This window comes from Sebastes fasciatus, chromosome 9 (assembly GCF_043250625.1).
Source record: "Sebastes fasciatus isolate fSebFas1 chromosome 9, fSebFas1.pri, whole genome shotgun sequence".
Classification (NCBI taxonomy): Eukaryota; Metazoa; Chordata; class Actinopteri; order Perciformes; family Sebastidae; genus Sebastes; species Sebastes fasciatus.
The window spans coordinates 13,054,291-13,074,667 of NC_133803.1; the positions used below are offsets into that span (position 1 = coordinate 13,054,291).

At 40.0% G+C, this 20,377-nt stretch overlaps 2 protein-coding genes across 3 annotated transcripts in view; both read right to left on the reverse strand.

The window, feature by feature from the left end:
- Nucleotides 1-2,128: 2,128 nt before the first annotated feature.
- Nucleotides 2,129-3,906, reverse strand: LOC141773494 (progonadoliberin-3). Its single transcript, XM_074645360.1, has 4 exons — nucleotides 3,838-3,906; nucleotides 3,545-3,687; nucleotides 2,634-2,714; nucleotides 2,129-2,291 (listed from the first exon to the last, which is right to left on the reverse strand). The coding sequence occupies exons 2-4, from the start codon at nucleotides 3,680-3,682 to the stop codon at nucleotides 2,238-2,240; spliced, it is 273 nt and encodes a 90-aa protein (XP_074501461.1). The 5' UTR covers nucleotides 3,683-3,687; nucleotides 3,838-3,906; the 3' UTR covers nucleotides 2,129-2,237.
- Nucleotides 3,907-4,109: 203 nt separating this feature from the next.
- The window catches only part of LOC141773935 (receptor-type tyrosine-protein phosphatase epsilon-like), a 32,566-nt gene continuing 16,298 nt past the window's right edge, over nucleotides 4,110-20,377 (reverse strand). Inside the window, exons 3-21 of one of the 2 annotated variants that reach the window (XM_074646124.1) lie at nucleotides 17,454-17,525; nucleotides 16,290-16,386; nucleotides 15,751-15,824; nucleotides 15,184-15,320; nucleotides 14,917-15,007; nucleotides 14,678-14,754; nucleotides 14,557-14,593; nucleotides 13,336-13,433; nucleotides 12,598-12,717; nucleotides 11,416-11,579; nucleotides 10,104-10,239; nucleotides 9,797-9,946; nucleotides 8,748-8,838; nucleotides 8,326-8,402; nucleotides 8,050-8,184; nucleotides 7,713-7,838; nucleotides 7,411-7,562; nucleotides 5,913-6,048; nucleotides 4,110-5,787 (exon numbers count right to left, since the gene is read on the reverse strand). In XM_074646124.1, the coding sequence (XP_074502225.1) occupies nucleotides 5,713-5,787; nucleotides 5,913-6,048; nucleotides 7,411-7,562; nucleotides 7,713-7,838; nucleotides 8,050-8,184; nucleotides 8,326-8,402; nucleotides 8,748-8,838; nucleotides 9,797-9,946; nucleotides 10,104-10,239; nucleotides 11,416-11,579; nucleotides 12,598-12,717; nucleotides 13,336-13,433; nucleotides 14,557-14,593; nucleotides 14,678-14,754; nucleotides 14,917-15,007; nucleotides 15,184-15,320; nucleotides 15,751-15,824; nucleotides 16,290-16,386; nucleotides 17,454-17,520 (2,040 nt within the window). In that variant the 5' untranslated portion in view covers nucleotides 17,521-17,525 and the 3' untranslated portion in view covers nucleotides 4,110-5,712. Of the gene's footprint in view, nucleotides 5,788-5,912; nucleotides 6,049-7,410; nucleotides 7,563-7,712; nucleotides 7,839-8,049; nucleotides 8,185-8,325; nucleotides 8,403-8,747; nucleotides 8,842-9,796; nucleotides 9,947-10,103; nucleotides 10,240-11,415; nucleotides 11,580-12,597; nucleotides 12,718-13,335; nucleotides 13,434-14,556; nucleotides 14,594-14,677; nucleotides 14,755-14,916; nucleotides 15,008-15,183; nucleotides 15,321-15,750; nucleotides 15,825-16,289; nucleotides 16,387-17,453; nucleotides 17,526-20,377 lie in introns of both variants that reach the window. The other variant, XM_074646123.1, reaches the window with a different exon arrangement.

Consider the following 20,377-nt stretch of genomic DNA (forward strand, 5'->3'; position numbering starts at 1 on the left):
ATATCATAATGGATTTTTAACACATCATAATGAACGTAAACATATCATAATGGACGTAAACATATCATAATGGATTTTTAACACATCATAATGGACGTAAACATATCATAATGGACGTAAACATATCATCCATCCATCCATCTGCAACCGCTTATCCCGTTAGGGGTCGCGGGGGGGCTGGAGCCGATCCCAGCCGACATTGGGCGAAGGCAGGGTACACCCTGGACAGGTCGCCAGTCCATCGCAGGGCTGACACATAGAGACAGACAACCATTCACGCTCACATTCACACCTACGGGCAATTTTTTTAGAGTCCACAATTAACCTAACCTGCATGTCTTTGGACTGTGGGAGGAAACCGGAGTACCCGGAGAAAACCCACGCTAACACGGGGAGAACATGCAAACTCCACACAGAAGGGTCCCAAGCCGGATTCGAACCTGCAACCCTCTAGCTGTGAGGCGCCAGTGCTAACCACTGCACCACCGTGCAGCCTACATAAACATATCATAATGAACGTAAACATATAATGGACGTAAACATATCACAATGGACGTAAACATATCACAATGAACGTTACAGTGACAAAGACAGTAATGCATTTTTTCTTATTAATTTAATTTTAATTCTCGCTAAGTTCCACATTCACAAGTGTAAATCTACCAAAAAAAAGCATAATTTCTTTGTATTTATGAAAGAAATGGATCTATATCTGTAAAAAAATGTCTTCCTCACAAAACAAAAAAGCAATGAAAACAATGAATGTATGCAATATCTTTTTTTTATTTTTTATATATGTTGGTTTTGTTTAATTTCTGTTGTCCTTTTATGTTTGGCACAGCTCTTTGTTTATTTTTTCGCTATGCTTCTTCTGTATGTAAATGTTTTCAATATTTTCTGCTGTTACTATGTATACTGCCATTTTGAAATAAAACATTTTTTTAAAAAAAGAATAAATAAATAAATAATAATAAAAATAAATATCACAATGGACGTAAACATATCATAATGGACGTAAACATATAATAATGGACATAAACATCATAAAGAACATGAACAACAAACATGGTTAGTGTTAGTACTCACAGCTGTCCAGCTAGCAGCTTGTCGAGGACTCAGGTGACGAGCAATGAGTGGATGCAGGTAAGCAGGAAGGTGGGTCCAACACAGTCTCACAGCAATTCATGCAGTAGTCACAAAATTAAACTCTATTTGATTCTTGTACATAGACATGAATTTACCTTTCTTTTTGTGACGCTTAGCGCGACTTTCAACAACGTATTTTTTTCGTGCCTTTTTTCTACGCGTGTCCAGCAACACGTGTCAATTTCCGCTCCACACCGGAAGTGACGTAACTTAAACCTGCAGTAGGCAGAAAGTTTTTTTGGCATCATTGGGTAGAAATTCTATAATAACCTTTCTGCATTTTGTAATTCAAGTGTCCTGAGAGAAAACTAGATTTTATTTTTTTCCACTGTTAGTTTATTTATTTATTTCACATATATAAAAAGACAGTAAAATACAATTCACATAAAAGGAATGCAAAATACGTGTGAGGGTGTGGTAGAAACCTATAATGGCTTATATAAAAAAAAAACACGACTTCTGCACCTCCTCTTGGCTCTGTTTTCAGGCTTTAGAGAATCTAGCCCGTGATGGAAGACTTTGGCCAATCACAGGTCATTTCAGAGAGAGAGAGCGTTCCTATTGGCTGTTCATTCAACAGAGGCAGCTGTCAATCACTCGCAAACTCCGATCAAACGGTCAAACTAGGCAGCGCTGATCAAATATGAATTAATAATATAAGCAAGAAAAAGGCATTACAGTAACAGAATATTAATTCATATTTGATCAGCGCTGCCTAGTTTGACCGTTTGGTCGGAGTTTGCGAGTGATTGACAGCTGCTCAGAGATGGCAGGCTCCAGGCTCTGATTGGTTGGTTTCCTCCGGTCTGTGAAATCTTGCAGATGCCATCAGGAGCACCGGAGGACACCGAGGCACATGATTTTGCAATACTGTCAGGATATGTACTATCTTTACACTTTCTGATAATCTGACTGAACAAAAGATTTGAGCATTTCATCAGATTTCAAAAACTTTATTACAATTTTGTTAATGTTAAATGTTACAGACATACATGTAACGATCTGTGCAATAAATATGGTGATTCGTTGAAGTCCTGCGATCCATCACTGGTGTTGACGATGATGCAAATAAATTTTTTTTTTGTAGCTCTTCAATTATTAGGGAACCGTCTCTTTCGGTCAAAATGTCTGTAATCATCATTAATCTGAAGAGATTGAAATGAAACCTCAGTGAGCAGTTTGATCTGCTGCTTGAATATTTAACACAACAAATGGTTCAATCTTCATTTATATATACAGTATAAACACAGTGTGATACCAAACAAGTCTGAGCAAATTAGCATTACATCTGCCGGCATTCCAAAAAGATAAAATTAAGCATTCAGATGTTCACTCATGCAAAAAGGGACAAATAAAAACAGTCATTGAGCAGTTTGTATATTGTCATTGCTGCTCTGGAACACAATGGCACACAGTGGTGTAGTGTACATTAATATTGTACAATTGAAGTAGACGTTGGTGATAAATTATGTATAATAAGCACTTACTGCATTGTATGGTCTAAGTCTCTCTTGGGTCTGGGCACTCGCCTCTTCGGGAAGAGACACCACTCCTCCTGTACCCATCATCTAAGTACAATAAAATAGAGGATTTAGTCGATGAAACCAAGGTGGGTATGAAACCTGAACCCAACAGAATGTTTACAGCATTGTAAAAAAAAAAAAAAGAGTCAGGTTTAAAGTGGCAGTAGGCAGAATGTTTTTGGCATCATTGGGCAAAAATGCCATAATAACCTTTCAGCATATTGTAATTCAAGCATTCTGAGAGAAAACTAGACTTCTGCACCTCCTCATGATTCTGTTTACAGGCTTTAAAAAATCTGGCCCGTGACGGGAGACTTTGGCCAATCACAGGTCATGTCAGAGAGAGAGCGTTCCTATTGGCTGTTCATTCAACGGAGGCAGCTGTCAATCACTCGCGAACTCTGATCAAACTAAGCAGCGCTGATTAAATATTAATTAATATTCTGTAATGCCTATTTCTCGCTTCAAATGTTTTCAGAAACATCTTACAGTAACAGAATATTGATTCACACTTCATCAGCGCTGTCGGAGTTTGCGAGTGATTGACAGCTGCTCAGAGACGGCAGGCTCCAGCTCGGCTCTGATTGGTTGTTTTCCTCCGGTCTGTGAAATCTTGCAGATGCCATTAGGAGCACCAGAGGACACCGGAGGACACAGAGGCACATGATTTTTTTCAGATTACCTGTCTCATGCACTACTATCAGAATATAGTGACCGTTTTATAAAAATAACTTATATTTAATAATATTAATAATATAATATCCAATTCTACACACTGCTGCTTTAACTGACTAATTATTTCTGTTAGATTTGCTTTAAATTTCATAAAAACACAAATCCTGAAACTCATCCACATAAAAAAAAAAATCACTCACCCTGATGGTTGCCTCCAGCTCTCCCACACTTCTCTTTCCACCTGGTAGCCATCCATAGGACCAGTGCTGGGACAGGGTGACCTGAACCACCAACGCCAATAACAACACCTGCACCACCGCTCTGCCGCTTGCTTCCATTAGAGCTGCAGAGGAAGCCAGATTTGTAATAGAAACAATAATGTCACAGTCTCCTCTCTCGCAGACGAGGGGTTACAAAGCATTGCCCAACATTAGCAAACAGCAATTAATAAGAGGAGCAATTCTAACTTAATGAACATTGAGGACTGACTCACCTCTGTATTTGCCTGGTGTGCATGTGGTGCATTAGCCAGAGGGGGATTTTTATAGGCGTTAGAAGACTGCATGTCAGGATTATAATCCCCTCTCTGCAGGTGTGACACATTTACTGACTAATGGAACACAAAACACTACTAATGGAGCTGGCTAAGTGCTCCAATACGCTGGCATCACTGCAAGGGTTCAAGCTGCATGAAATATATATCAAAAACATCATTGTGTTTGTATCATCTGTGTAGGGGCAAGGCAAAAAAGACGAAACCTGTCATTTCTCTCCATATATAATTTATTGGAATCAGCTTTTAGCAAACAAATAGTGGTTCAAATCCATACATGTTCAAAAAGGCAGAAACATCGTTGAAACGAGATGCTTGTGCATTCATGTTACATCGGCTGCAAGGCCTCGCTGTCGTCGCCCTTATTTCTTATTCTTTCAGCATGGCAATGCTTTAAAATGAAGTCAACAATGCAGTTGGTGATGATGAATGAGCACAACAAGATTTTATGTACAGTAAATAAACAAATCAGTGTGTCATGTATGAACCCATCTTGTGATTTACAGTATGTTCTTTACCCAAACTTAAGACTTCCAAGCTTACTGTTCTACAAAGAAGCGAGCAGAAGCCTTGCAGAAATAGAAGCTTTTGATTTTGCAGCAATGTTGGAGTTTCCTTGTTTAAATATGAATAACAAAATATGATGCCTGTGCATGCATATTTCATATTTCTGGCTGAGCACTGGTTCTTGATATCAGTGCTTTTTAGACTCCCAGACAAGGTGTCTTACACACTCATTTGCAACAACTGGAACATTGTGTTATCCTTATGATATTCTGAGAAGTGTTTGTATAAACGATGATCCATACAGGAGGCCATCATTCAAAAACAATGCACTTTTAAAAAAATGTGTCTATTATATTAAATGAAACATAAACATCTGGCTTATTTGTATTAAAATGGTGTCACTTGGTGACAAGTTTTTTCATGATTAGAAAGAACTATCTTTCTAATCAATATGGCACTGCTTTATGCAAACATGCAAGTGTATAAAAATGGACGATGTGATGCTTGGCTGTAAAACATTTTAAAAAGAATGATACGATCGGATGTAATAATACATTATTTTCTGCCCGTTCCAATGTGGGCTAATTGCATTTTGCAGCGTCAGGCGCCAATCCACTCAGTAATATTGCCACAGGCAACACAGGAAAGTTGGTGAAGTTGAATGGAATTGCAACAGGCAGCAGCTGTTATAAGTTATTCACAGACAGGAGTGAGGTAATATGCAGCGTCTAACAGAGCGAAATGTATCTTGAGTTTTGTGTTTTTGTTTGAGCTCAAAGTAGATCATAAATACTATTCAAACATAGCAAAAGCAGTAATCATTTTTACCCTACTTATCAAACACACAATTTATTCCCCTCATAGCAATCAAAAATGAAATACACGACTAATGTGAACCACAGGCATCGTGGTCAGCAACGTCATAAAGCAGAAATAAAAGAGAATGCATGAACTCTACCACACATTAGTGATGCATTTCAGGTAGTGAGCAATACATACAATATCTATATTTGTATTTGAATATTTTCTTTATTGACCCTCACAATGTTGCAACATATGCAACATAAAACATGTTCAAGAACCCAACCAAAACCCCTTAATAATCCACTATAATTTCTATATTTTACACTGGGATACTTGAAGATCAAGACAGACTCTCCTGGAGCACAGATGTTTTCAATTATATTACAGTATGTTACAATTATTTTTCTAGATCTGTAATCAAGTGCAAAATGTAAAAAGAGCTCGCTTTAGAAAACAACATTCAGAGAGAGAGAACATTTGACAGAAGTATCTGACGGGGTATTATTATTTAAAATTGGCGTAGTCTGAGAAAATGTCCACAAAGTCCTGAACCACTCGGTAGCAGAAGTCATATTGCTCCTGGAAGGAGAAGCAGAAGGTAAAAAGTGTTAGTGTGAATGCATGTGCAGTTTCAAACAACACAGACGTGAATAAACCAACAGTTTCTGAGCGGTGGGTTTGATTTTATCTCGTTTTCCACCTACCATGGTCTGAACCATGTGTGGTCTCTGCATGCGTAAACTCTTGACTGTCTGGAAAACGTCCAGGAGGCCTTCGGCTTTCACCCTCTCCAGAATGTTACTGAGGGCGATGAAAGTGCCGGTCCGACCCGCACCGGCGCTGAAACGTGAAGGACAGAACTATCAGCAGCCACATCACATAACATACACAGTGGACGGCCTTGGAAAACGGTAGTAGAATAAGAACATTTCAGTTTCTCAGCTGCAATGAAACTAATCTTAGCATCACATCCTTTTTTCACATTTGAATGAAAAAAGTTTGCGAGAGAAAAGGTGACCTTTGTGTAATAGTCCTAATAATCATCCCCACTTAAAGAGAGGCTAATCCAAACGCTAACACTAATCAGTTTGGAAGCTCAGTGTTTGACTGAGTCAATGTTTACAATGACGGCGGGATGGAGAAAGAGAGAGACGGCGAGAGCGATGTGCGATTCGGAAGAGAAGTGTTGAGAGACGTTGGGGATTGCAACGGGTTAGCCCCATCTCCCAGGGGCAGAGAAAAAGCTTTAAAAAGCCCTTCTTAGACAAGTGGTGATGAAGGAATAGGAGAGAGTGATGACACCATTTCCTGTCGTTAGCTCATCTTATCAGATTAATCATAGTGGGAGTCAGAGGAGATTTCACTTTGAGAGGTTTTAATTGACTGTGAATCAGTGGATTGGATCAATCCCACCGGGGCGTGCTGCTTTAGAATCACTTCACCTGAAGCTAGGTTCTGATCAAAGCTTTCACAGCGAAGTCTTTATAAGGGATCACATAAGTGGTTTAGGCATAGAACACCAGGTCTACTGAGGCAAAATGTACAATTTATTGTTAGAGACATTTGTAGAGAAGAAAAATGTATTTGTGGAAAATGAAATTCCTTCCAATATCACAAAGAGAGATTCAGGTGCATCAGGTGATAAAAAGCACTGTTGAAATGAAAGGGTTGAATTAAAAAGCGCGAGTGGACGGAAACATTATATGATTCGTTAATAGGGCTGTCCCGAATGCTATTTTCTGGGCTTCGAAGCTTCGGTTAGAAATATTCGAAGGTGTTTGAATCTTTACGGAGCAGCGCGGCGCAGCAGAATGACGTGTTCTTCTATCTGTCTGTCTCCATCTCCCCAGTTTCAGTGCCGCTGCTGCACTACTGTACACACATGCACCTCTACACACAACAAACAGCGATATCCGTCTGAAAATAACTAATCATAATTAATGTTGAATATGAATAATGAATAATGTTCTGGGATTATTCCTTATTTCATGGGCTATTTTGGGGATCTATGTATTATTATTATTATTATTACATGCTTTTATATGAAAAATAAGACAAATAAAAAAAAAGAAGCTCTCATATATTGATTTGGAGGTTGAATACCATGGCAACGGTCGAAGCTTCGAAGCATTCGGGTCAGCCCTATTCGATTAAGTATCATTTTTATCTGAAGATGCACATTACGCTGCAGATTTTCCTCACCTGCAGTGCACAATTATGGGCCGGTTTCCAGACTGCTGCTGCTGCCTCTGCACGGCGGCGATAATGTCAATCATCCCTCTCCCCTCGGCCGGTATTCCGATCTCAGGCCACCCGTGGAAGTGGAAGTGTCGGACGTGTTGCGACTGCTTTTCCTGGCAAGATGATGATTTAACTGTTATTTTAATGCAGCTAAAAAATGGGTAGATATGATGACATTTCATGAACTTTACACTGACAAAGAAAACAAGGAATGTCAATTTGAAAATGTCTATTTTACTGACTTATAATAAAATGTTACGCACTGGTCTGTAGGTGAGCACCATGTCTTTGAGAGTGAACGTTTCACACTGAGTGTCTCCAGTCAGCTCCACAGTGTAATCTCCAAATGTTACACTGCCCTCTGATGGCCAATACTGGAAACACTTCTCCTGGATGGAAAAGGTCAGATGGAAATCCAATTAGGCTTCATTTGACTGATTCATGTCCTAGTCTTGTTTTTATATTTCCAGCGCGCACCACAAAATCAATATTAAACTTTTAAATACACACACAGACTGTCAGGAAAAAGAAACAATATGAAATAATGGAATAAAAACAGATTGTTTAAATGTGCACCCCGAGCACCGCGCTGTACTGTACCTGCTCCCTCTCTTTGAGTTCGGTGAGCATAACGATTGAATGACACCTCCACTCCCACACCATCCTCCAGAAGTCCTCCACCGTGTGAGACAGTGGGCCCTGGGTTGCGATAAAATAGTCCTTCTGCCTGTAGCCCTGGAGGGCAGATCATCCGGTAAACAACACTTGCGAGTGCAGCAAACATAATATTTTTTTGCATTGTTTGTAAAGGAAACAATGAGCTTTATATATACTTCTATGGGAAATCTATACAGGAGGTCGTGGGGGAGTGCTTACATCAATAAAGGAGGCATTGATGTAGTCGGTGAACTCCTGTCCTCTTTTCACTGAGAGTATTACTCGGTTGAAATCATCTGCAAAAGAAAAAAAAAGGGAAACTTTCCACAAGTGATTCCTAATAAAATAAAAGTTTGATGGAAAAAAAAGCAGCTAAGTAAAACTTTAGCTGTGTTATTAAGGCCAAACACGCCACAGCCTATATCAGTTTTCACTGTAAAAAGTTGGCTTTCCTTTTCCCACTCTACTCCCAACTTTAAGTCAACACACAAGCCCCATTTAAATGCCATTGATCACACATCAGACATGGACTGATTAGCCAGATATCTGTGTACTATGAAATCACCAGCAGCGCCATACTTTGATGTTACTCGGATGTGATGTATTATGAAAGAGTATCGGAGTATCGGAGCAGGCCTTACACGGAATGATCTGAAGCACACGGTTCTTCTTCATGTTGGCGGGGAGGTTCCCGGTTCTCATGTTCTCCTTCATTATGCGCACGTTGGTCAGCTTCTGACGGGAGAAAACGTGAGTGGATTGACGTAATCAAAAAGTTTTGTTTTCATCAGTGCAGGGCAGGACAATACTAATTAGTATGGCAAGACAGGCAATATTATTTAAAAATTCAACAAGTAAAGCACAAGAAGAAGAAGAAGAAGAAGAAGAAGAAGAAGAAAAAGAAGAGGCAATAGGGAATAATTCCATTTAGTGTGCAGGGAACTGTGAGGGACTCTTTGCATCAAAGATGAGAGTTTTTCACCAAGCTATAGTAAATCCACACAGGATTTACTATAGCTTACTAATACTAATATGTCTCTCTCCAGCTCTCCTATTTGAATTCCAACCATCACTATTGTTATTACTATTTTACTCTTACTTAACGTTATGATTTATTTCTTCTTCTTTTTTTAAAAACTAAATCTAATATTTTATTTTAAAAAATCTCTTTATAATTACTATATTTTATTTTATTTTTTATTTTTTATTTCTTTTGTGTGACCAAGACCAACATTGGGTGGGGGGGGTCCTCTTTCTATGTTCTTATTTCATGTCACACTCAGTTATGTTCTGCATTTGATATGATGACCTTTGCCATGCCGCAAAAAAAAAAGATTTGGAAAAAAAAAGTATGATTTCAGAAGAATAAGGAGAAGAAGAAGAAGAAGAAGATGAAGAAGATGAAGAAGAGGCAATAGGGAATCATTCCATTTAGTGTGCAGGGAACTATGAAGGACTCTTTGCAGCAAAAATGAGAGTTTTTCACCAAGCTATAGTAAATCCTGTGTGGCAGATGGTGGTGCCTTATAAAGTTTTAGTTGATTCAAAGCATTGTTATTTATGTTGCTACTGCCAAGAGTGGCACCCTGGGCAAGTTTTCCATGAAAAACATACCCATGCAGGGCGCCGGGGTGATGGGGACGATTCATTACTGACTGAAATGTTAAAGAGTGAGCTGCTTTCTTCCTACCCTGAACTCCTCCTCCAGGCCCAGCCTGTCGTGGGGAGCCCTGGTGTTGTGAAGCCTCTGCAGATGGCCCTCCAGAGAGCACACATCTAGCTCCGTGTCTCCATACAGGTAGTACTCCAGCAGAGCCTGGTAGATGAAGGAGTACTGCATCTGAGGAGGAAGGCAGAGGTAGAAGTAGTAGTTTTAGTTTGCCAAACTATTTCCTACTATTTTTCCTATATCATAGACGCGGTTGTGTTCCACGTCCGGCAGCGGGGTTGAGCTGTCAGTCCGAAGGTACAACAGGTCGGAGAGGGTCAACACTTACATCTGTCTGGATGAGCTGACAGCGCTGTTCTCGTATTCGGCTCACAGAGCCAAAGACGTCCAACCTCTGTTCCATGTGCATCATGTCGATCATGCTGTCAATGACAATGAACGTCCCAGTCCTCCCCACCCCGGCGCTGTGGAAACACAAACGAGAAGAAGGTCTTCTCTGTAACAAAGTGTAGCTGCAAAAGAAAATGTGTCGTATCTATAAAGTACAACAGCAATAAAAGAACATCATAGTTTCACCTCACACAATACAGAATAATGGATGTGACATATTAATGTAAAAATGCTTTTGCATTCTTGTTACATATTGCCTGGTCTTCTTTAACATAGACGTCGATTGTCTCAAGCATGTGTAAAAGTGCTTCACCTCTGAAGCCAAAACACACTCCTAATAGATTTACAAGGGTCATTTCAGCAGACGGCACCACTGGGAGCACAGAGCTGGGATTCCTCAGCCTCCTCAATGGGCCCCATTCAACAACAACAGTCCCTCTCCCTCAGCACCTGTTGCAGCAGTCGCTGCTGGTTTCTTTAGTGATGCTTCACACCGATTGGCCTGACGAATATATGCACATAGAACGATGCTTCACTTTAGTTTTTATACATTTTAGTATAAGTATAACTTTATGAAATAATAAAGACGTTCACCTTATTAAACATAACATTATCGAATTATAAAGTTTACACAAAAACAGGACATATTCGGACACAAGCACTGTTAAATATACTAAGAACTGTTGATTTTTTTCACTAGGGTGGTGAAGTTAATGCGATAATTTGTTAATGCAAATTTGTTTTGAACGTCACTAATTTCTTGAATGCATAAACGCAACTTGCGGACACTGTTCAATTCTTCGGAGGTTGTAGCGGGCTCAGTTTTAAAGCTAGAGTGAAGATAGTAGCAACATATTAAACTATAAAAACCTAAGGAATTCATTGGTACCAACAATCTCATACTAGCTTGTTGCGAAGGAGGCTAAATAACGCTCCAAACTTGTGCAGTATTTTAAATAGTTGACAAATCTCCCTTTAAGGTACATTTTGAACTGATAAAAAAATATGTGATTAATTTGCAATTAATCACTATTAACTATGGACACTCATGTGATTAATCACGATTAAATATTTTAATTGATTGATCGATTGCCTTATTTTTCACATAACCATATTTTAGTTTTGCTCATATATTTATTGCAAAACTGGATATTAAAAAAGTGTTTTCTCCTCCTTAATAATGAATTGAATCAACTCCAACTCATAGTTATTGGCATGTCTTCTGGCCTCTGTTATACTACACATTTTACCTGCAGTGCACAACAATGGGTCCAGCATACGACGGATTGACAGCCTTGACCTTCTTGAGGAATTTCAGCATGCCGATGGGTGAGAACGGCACCCCGAAGTCTGGCCAGCTGGTGAAGTGGAGCTGGGTGACCAGCCGCGGAGCCCGCGGACCATCGCTGCCCTGCTGTGAAACACAAACAGACAGAGTTTATACCATATGTGTGAATAATGTTCACTGTGCAGACACGTATCAGTCAACTAAACACTGCTACCTACTGGAAAAGTAACCACAAATTAACAGATTTTTTTGTCATTTTGCTACTTGTGAAAGAATATAATTATTAAACATATGTACCGGTTTGCCTCCGTCTCGCTCTCGTGTTCTCATGAACGCTCTCTCAAGAGAACGTAATTTCATTCTCTTGAATACTCGGTTGTTCTGTGTTCAGAGAGCTGAATGTAAAAGTCTGTCAGCTTGTACCGCGGCGCTGCAGCAAAGTCACAGTTTTCACAGAGTCAGAGAGGATATCTGCACTCCTCCAGCTTCAAATGGGAAGGGAACAAAGTGAATTTTTTGCAATCTGAAGGCTTGGCGGTACACTGAGACGGCGCCCAACTCGGCAGTCGAAAACACAGGAAGAGAAATACAGACACTGTGTGTGTGTGTGTGTGTGTGAACCTCTAAAGATGACACATCTGTGCAGTGTTTACCGCACGTTAACTACACCTACATATTGATAATTTCATACTGCGTCTATTACACACATCCTTTAATATTCCTTAATGTGTTTCCATACTGGTTTTCACTTATTTATTATATTTTGCATCCTGTTATAGCTTACTAAAAATGACTCCATGGGGAACATTACTTCTACACCATCGCAATGCAGCGTTGTTTCATGTTTTAATTTTTAATAAAAATCTAGCTATTATGATTATAGATTTTTATAGCAATTAAGAAGTATATTAAGAACAATATTGAAAAAGCACACCATTATTTTTCAGAGCATGTGTATGTCTACATAAAAGCAGCATTCATCTCAATTTTAGGTCCTGCTGTACAGTATAATTACATTTTTGCTTTGAGGTAAGCGGCTGTAAAAAAAAAGTGATTCAATGCTGATAATGAGCTTTAAACGTGCATCCCTTATTAACATCATTAATATTCTGATATGTACAGTAGATTCACATATTTTACTTACATATTGAACACAAAATTTTCGAATGGTGTAGTCCACCAGTACAGTGAAGTCCTCCATCGCCACCCTGATGTTCCCGTACATCCAGCAGCCTTTTTCTGGCCAATACTGATAACATTTGTCCTGGTAAGAGAATCACAACAAGAAATAGATTATTCTTCTCAAACCAGAAGACATAATATGTCTATATAAGAACACACAATGGTATTATCATTGTAAGTTACATATCAAATGGTTGTAGAGCAGCATCTGTTGTGTATATGTGCACGTATACAAACGTGTATTTGACGCATGCATTTCAAAATCCAATCCAGAGGCAATCACAGGGACTTTGTGCGACTCCGTCAGTCAATAAGATCTTCACGGTGACGTTTCAACTCATTAACTAGATTCTCAGACTAATTATCATGAAGCCTCTTAGGATCTTATCAACAATTATTCCGTCATTGATCCCCGATGCCTCTATTCCGCCCTATCAAACCTGCAGTTGAGCTCTCAATTGATCATCCCTTTGAGGCGAAACTTAATGCGATGCTAAGTAATCTGCTGGGGTGACACTTTGTATAGATTCTCAGTTGGGAAAAGGGTCAAATAAATTATGCCTATGACTTTGGGTCATGAGAATACAAAAGGGTTTCTCTAATGGTGCTTTGGAGCAATATAGATTGTATAGGTTCGTTCTATAGCACGTAGTTCTTGGTTGCATTATTGCAGAGGGAGAATACTTTGTAGAATACAAACCTCTTTCCTTTCCTTCAAATTCGTCAGCATAACTATAGTTGCTGTTTTCTGTTCCCAAATCATCCGCCAGAAGTCAGCCAGCGTCTCAAGCTTTGGGCCTGAAGCAGAATCAAGAAAATAATTAAAAATACAGTGCAAATGGTCATAAACTCATGTGCAAAATTACTTAGAATACAAAACCAAGCTAATGCCTCGTTTCCACACAGTTTTGTCTTGTGCCTGTAAATCCATATAGTATACTGATTACGCCCACTGGTGTTCAATGCAATGAAATGCATCTCTTTACAGATGGAGAGGAATGCCACCACATGCTCCCACGAAAGAAAATGTTGAACATTTTAAAGTTAAATACATCAATATGGAGCACTATGAGAGCAGAGGCTAGATCTATGAAGAACTTGGTGCTCTAGTAAACAATTTAATCATAGCGATTGTGTGATTATGAATGCTGATGGCAAAAAGTCACCCAGCGTGAGCAAGATAAACGAGACAGGGTGCCGACATCGCAACAGACTCCTCGCACTGAGGACAGTCCGCCCCTGACTTTACTTTTTACCGCGTTGCAATATAGGGGCATTTGCAGGGACACAGTGATTCGTACCTTAAAAAAGAAAGTGAGACAGGGCCGTAAAGTAGGGAGCCAATGGCCCCTTGGCCCCCTACTTACGGCAGCCATGTATGGGAGAGAAAGTTAATTCTTAATTTTTTTTTCGCCGTCCTGTCTATATGAGTCACATTACATTCAAATTACGGACCGAAAAAAACGAAAGGAGGAGCTTCGCAAACACATCGGAGATCACGGAGGTTCCCATATGAATTAACGGACTTCCGGTTGACTATAACGCTTCGTACCCACTAGCTCTGTGTATGTGTTTGCGAAACTCCTACTTCTGTTTTTTTTTTTTTTTTTGGTCCGGTATTTTTCCTTGACCATGAAAAATGTGAACTTTAACAGCAGATTTTGTATAGACTATATACACTGTGTGTCACAGGAAGTTAGAATTGTATGCTAACATCCTGTGGAATTAGCAAATTAATAACTGATTGATGAATGAATATAAAATTAAAAATTAAACTGAGTAAACTTCTCTTCCATTTCTGTAGTGGCGTTTTATCCATTCGGAAATAGATGCATTTGATTGCGTTGAACACTAGGGGCGTACTCGTAAACTATACGGACTTACGGACACAAAACAAAACTGTGTGTAAATGTACATTTACCTTGAGCTGCGATGAATTTGTTCTTCTCTTTAAAACCCTGTGTGATTAAAAAAAAACACAGTATTAATAATAGCTTGTCAAGAGCCAAATCATCTGTATTAAAAAGCTTAATTGCACTCACATCTATGTAAGAGGCATTGATGTAGTCTGAACACATGTGTCCATCAAGATGACTTAACAGCACTCTTGAATGATCATCTGTGGAAGAGAGAGGGGAAAAAAAAGATCCTGTAAATAAAGCCGCTTCTTATTTTTCATTCCGCCCGCATCACCTTTCCTTACGATTTAGAGATCAATAAAACCGCAGGTCTAAAGGTTACATTAATATTGTCTGCTGCAGAATTTTAGATCCTCACTCACATGGTAAAATGTTTGGGTATCTGTTTTTCTCTCTGTTGTGCTCTCTGCTCGCCTCCTCAAAGGACCCGTGGTGGTAGTAACACGGCAGCGACTATAAAGAAAGAACCCCCCAATCCTCGTGAGATCAAAATAAAGCCACGGGTACACTGGCCTACTAACATAACATTTTATTACTATTTTCTGTGCTTGTTCTGGGTTTGCAGGACAAAGATCTTAGTCAGATACAGGCTGTAGTGTGTAGTCCACGCCACACAGACACGTGCTTACATTGAACTCCTCTCTGAAGAGCTTGCCGTCGTCTGCGGAGCGTATCCGGTACTCCTCCTCCAGCGAGTCCAGGGGGATGGGGAAGTACCTCTTGGATGGCGAGGGAGATCTGGGAAGGAGGACCACTGTCTGCTCTCCTGTGTTCAAAGGAATATATAGCGGTCAGACTGCTAATGTTTCCCAGAAGAGGACATTACAAGCTCTCATAGCACCTGCAAAAACAAGCCTGATGGCCATTAAGATGTCCTACTTTTGTGGGTACATGACAGAAATGATTTCTTGTGTCATAAATATGGTGCTGCTGCTGCTGCACAGAACTGTCTTAACTCAGAGTTTGGCCTTTCCGTTAATTTATTTATTTTCTACTTGGAGTGAAAGTTTATATGGCTCCCTACGTGCTAGGAAAGCCAAGAAGAGCCTCCCAAAACCTTGGACTTCAGATCGTGAAACTATTCCAAGTCTATAAAGAATGTAAACCTACACTTGAAATAAAAAAGAAATAAAAAGTAAAAGGCTGTATTATATTTTCATGCACTGGCTGTTATATTGAGTACATCGCAACAGTACCTTGTTCCTCCAAGAAGCCATTCGGAATCTTTTTATCCACCGAGGTAACCAAAGCTTTCCTGTGGTTTTTGAACCTGCAGAGAGAGAAGCAGAGAAAGCAAAACCGTCAAGAGAAGATGAAGGGCAGATATCTGTGTTGAAGAGGCAAAAAAAAAAAAAAATGTCTAGAACAGAGCTGTTAAAGCACATACGGTAAGCAAACAACAAATACCAAAACCAATATCAACCATCTGAGAGAAGCAAAGCTGTTCCTCCGCATGGCGTCGTCAGGAAAAGGAGGTCGGAGCTGGCTGGTCAGTGAATGAGTGTCTGCGACCTGACCTGACCTTGCTGTTTTTGTTTGCCGTCTTACTTGAGGTGCAGCTGTTTACCCATAAGCCACTTCTCACCGCCTGTTTCTAAACCACCCCCACCCCGATGCCCCCGATGCCCTGACCCGACACACTCACTCTCACATGCTGAAAGGGAGAAAGAGAATAAAGAGAAAGCAGAGATTCACTCAAATAGAGTACGTGGTGAATGTGTGCAGGTTTACTCACCTCAGACAGTAGATTGTCAGCAGGACAACGATGATGAGGAGCAGAGATATGACCAGTGTCGAGGGCAGCACATGAGCACCCTGATGGGTGGGGTTTTCTGGATAGAACATACAGGGATCATGATAGTTTTAATCTCAAAATTCATATTGAAAGCAATTATTTGACGTTTTGGGGAAATACACATATTTGTTTTCTTGCGATCTGTCCATTAAATACAAAGCATGCTAATTTGTGAGATTTAGAGGTCCTGATAGGCAGATTGTCTACCCTTTGGACAGAGAAAGGTTCGCAGTTTTACCCGTTTCAAATCTCTGTGATAAGCTAACTAGCTGCTGGCTGCAGCTTCATCAATCTCTTCATGCAAGAAAGTGAATATGCGTATTTTCCAAAATGTCAACTACTCCTTTAAAGCAAGAGTATGTAACCCACAAGTGATGGGATAATGGTAAATAGTAATGTAACAGCAGCAAAAGTAGAAGTCATAAAGTCAACAAAATAACATATTAAAAATAAAAATAACTTTAGTTCAATTTATTTAATTTATTTTTTAGACTGGGGAATTGTATTTACATATTGCCTGTACCAGTTATATAACTTGCCTTTAAATAGATTTTATTGAGTGTATTTGTGAGAGTCAAAGTGTGCGTGCACATGAGTTTCTGACGGGGGATTTCTGACGGGGGATTTCCGGCGGATCAGGGGGAGAGAAGAAGTCACGGAATACATCAGAAATCCACAGTGCCTGGAGCACATGGGACAACATCGATGTGCTAGGTGTTAAAACTAAACAAAACTGTCATGACAAACTAAGTATTATTTATTTAGCCTACGTTTATTAATCATCATAATCATTCACAATAATAAACTTTTTTTATTTTATTTTTTTACTTTTTTACATTTGTCATATACATACAGGAAAAAAATGACCTCTGCATTTAACCCATCCTAAGTATTATTTTTAGGGGCAGTGGGCTGCTGTTAAGCACCCGGGGAGCAATTTGGGGGTCAGTGTCTCGCTCAAGGACGCTTCGACATACTGACAATAGGAGCTGGGGAACTGCCAACCTTGTGGGTGAGGGACAACCACTCTACCCATTGGGCTATGACTGATCCATTTCCATTTCCAATGTTGTAAAATTGCTCTTAATTCAGTTCAACAATTACCTGCAGTTTGGTTCTCATGAGATGAATTGTTCACAGCAATAGAGATCCCAATCAGAAACAACACCATTGTCACTGTGGGGAAAAAAAAAACACAACATCACATCACTTAAAACATGAAAAACACATTAGACCCTGTATTTCTCCACAAAGTCCACTAGAAGGCGCCAAATCAACATGAAACGCAGCCTGGTGAAGCATGCAGAGGGCAGAGAGGAGAGCCGAGCTTTGATGAGGCTTGAGAGTGATGTCTGTCTCTCTGCTGAGCAGTTAAAGTCCTTGTGGGAAATCTGCTCGCAGTCTTGTCCTGCCAGGCGGACTTGAAAGAGCAGCCGCATATCAAATAACCTAAATATTCAGACATCAAGCCGGAGAGGAGGCTTTAACCCTCAGGTGACAGTAACCGTATCCCCCGTGGACCCCGCAGATTTGACACTTGAGTTGAGCTCAGCGTAGTATTTGTTAGAAGCCGTCTCATTTTGCTGCGTTTGTCTTTGATGTGCAGCCTGGCAACGCATCCTGACAATAAGACACTGTTCCTCAATGTAGAGGCTGTTATTGAATACGGTGGACATACTGTTAGTGTGATTTCCCCCCCCCCAGAGGAATAGTGATATTGAAAAACAGGCTTAAACACAGTGTAAAAAATTATGTATGTTGGTTATACTGTGTTGTTTTGCTGCAGCTTCTCCCTTTCTTCCTCCACCTCTCTCTTTCCCTCCCTCTACAGTGAACCATCATTTTATCCTGAACCACATTCTCACTTTTCCCTTTTATTTTATCGCTGGAAGCCATTAGTGATTTATTCTGGGGCAGAGCTCTGCGAGTATCTCTCCAAAAAAGAAAAAAAGATATGTCAAGTTCCTCGCAACTATACCAGAATTAAATCGATTCTGACACATTATCCCTCCGTCTTATTATCTTCAAAATGTAGCTGCCAATTTCTCCAAACTCAAATCCATTTTTCCTCTTTTTCTCCACCCCGTCCTCCCAACGAGAGGGTAAGAAATCACAGAATAAATTGGGCGAAATCTGCCTAAATGGCTTTGATGGAATAAATGAGAGAAGCAAGAAGCGAGCGTCCTAATTTATCCTCTGTTCCAAGTCCCCTCCTCGTTATAGAGGCCACAAGACTGGATGGAATAATTCATTGTGTCAATTTAGTTCTCCTAGAAATGGGTCATCTAGGGGCCTAATTTGTGATGTTTGAGAGAATTTCTTGCACATAACCCTAGGGGGGCTTCGTCTAACTATGGCTCCCAAAGCTTTTGTAGAAAGCGGAGCCGCATGATAACGCTCTAACAATGTGCTCAAAACTAAATTTATGTCGAAACTTATAAAGTATTATTGGACAACAAATTAGGGGCTCTGTGTTTTGCACATTAGACAGTCTCCTTCTCTGCAGCAACACACACCCAGGATGCTGACATGCATGCACATTTGCACACGGTGTAATCAGGGCGGCACAAGCTGAACAAAACTCCTTTTATTTAACGTTCACAGTGCAGTCACGTGGCTATTTGTTACGTTAATAATCACTGGACAAATTCCCCTTACACCCATTTAATATACCAGAATCATAACTGTGCACACACACACAGCCTTTTCTCACTTCCCATGTATGCATGCCTGCACATACGTCCCCACAGCCAAAGGCTATGTGTTGCATATGTGCCGCACTCCGTCGGAGGAGCCAATTCTCTCCCCGGTGTTAACAAGCTGACAGTGTCGGCACCTGTTCCCCACTCCACCCCACTGGGCAAGTCACATCCACTCACACAGAGCCATCCTACAGCTCTATGCTGCAAGGCACGCTGTGCGTACGGGTCACAGCACAGGTCAGTGCATATCTGTCATCTCCTGGCAGCTACAGTATATACAGCGCATGGGCCAGGAAATGAAAGAAACAGAAGGGAAATATAAAAAAAATATGTCAAATGTCACCTCAAGTGACTTGATTAAATGTAAAAAGGATTCTCAGATCTGGATTGAATATTTTCTTGTAAAAAGAAAAATATAATAGAATTGAGTCCTCCTATGTGATGATACAGTATGTACTGCAGTGTGGCCGTTTGACCAACAGAGGGAATGGATGAACAGGACTGGACAGCATGCTAAGCAGAGGAAGAAACAGTGGACATCTTATTGAATGGGAAGGCACCGTACTGTAAGCATTACCAGTGAGACCACATTAGTTTAATTATGGAATGCACGTTTTGTTAGTAGGCAGCCCATTGTCATGGCTCACTCAGTGGGATAGCATCTGATGATTGAGGGGTATGCAAGCGGGTTGAAAGCCAGTTCGGAAAAGAAACCAAAGGTTTGTTTGGTGAGGGTTAAAGATATGTCCTCACGGTGAAGGCTGATAGCGTGTATGTGTGAGAGTTGCATAGAGATGAAGTTAATCCAAAAAATGCTTTATATATAATATTGAGTATGGTATTTTAATGATAGGATAGTTCGTATTCCATGACATGCACCTTAGCACAAGCCCAAACTAATGTGGTCAGTTCATTTTTGTTTACTTTTACTCTCTAAGAGAATTGCAATGAGATGCATATTTAACAAAACCCCACCTGATTTGTTCAGAACCCCCATGGCCCTTTTAATTTTCCTTTTCAAGAGTGATAAACTACATATTTCACTTCATTTTCAGACCAAAGGAAGAAGAAAAGAGTTTTGTGTTGCTGACAAAAGCATTTAGTAAAAGAAAATCATGGTGATTATAGGTCCTGAAAAGGCTTTCAGTATCATCCTACATTCGAGGAAAGAAAAATCCTTCATTATAAACACAACCTTTATATCTTCAATTCAGCATCAGAAGGCCGAACATTTTTTTTCTATTGTTTTATGCAGGGCACACACTACACGAGAATCAAGCACAGTCGTCACATGGGAAAGAACGACAGCAAATTGGGAACTAAGCT

What these genes read in the sequence shown, in the direction of transcription:
- LOC141773494 (XM_074645360.1), bottom strand. Translation starts at nt 3,682, where the DNA reads ATGGAAGCAAGCGGCAGAGCGGTGGTGCAGGTGTTGTTATTGGCGTTG. An exon ending in AGCTGGAGGCAACCATCAGG is followed by an intron (nt 2,715 to 3,544) that starts GTGAGTGATTTT and finishes TATTGTACTTAG; the next exon opens with ATGATGGGTACAGGAGGAGT. An exon ending in GACTTAGACCATACAATGCA is followed by an intron (nt 2,292 to 2,633) that starts GTAAGTGCTTAT and finishes CAATCTCTTCAG; the next exon opens with ATTAATGATGATTACAGACA.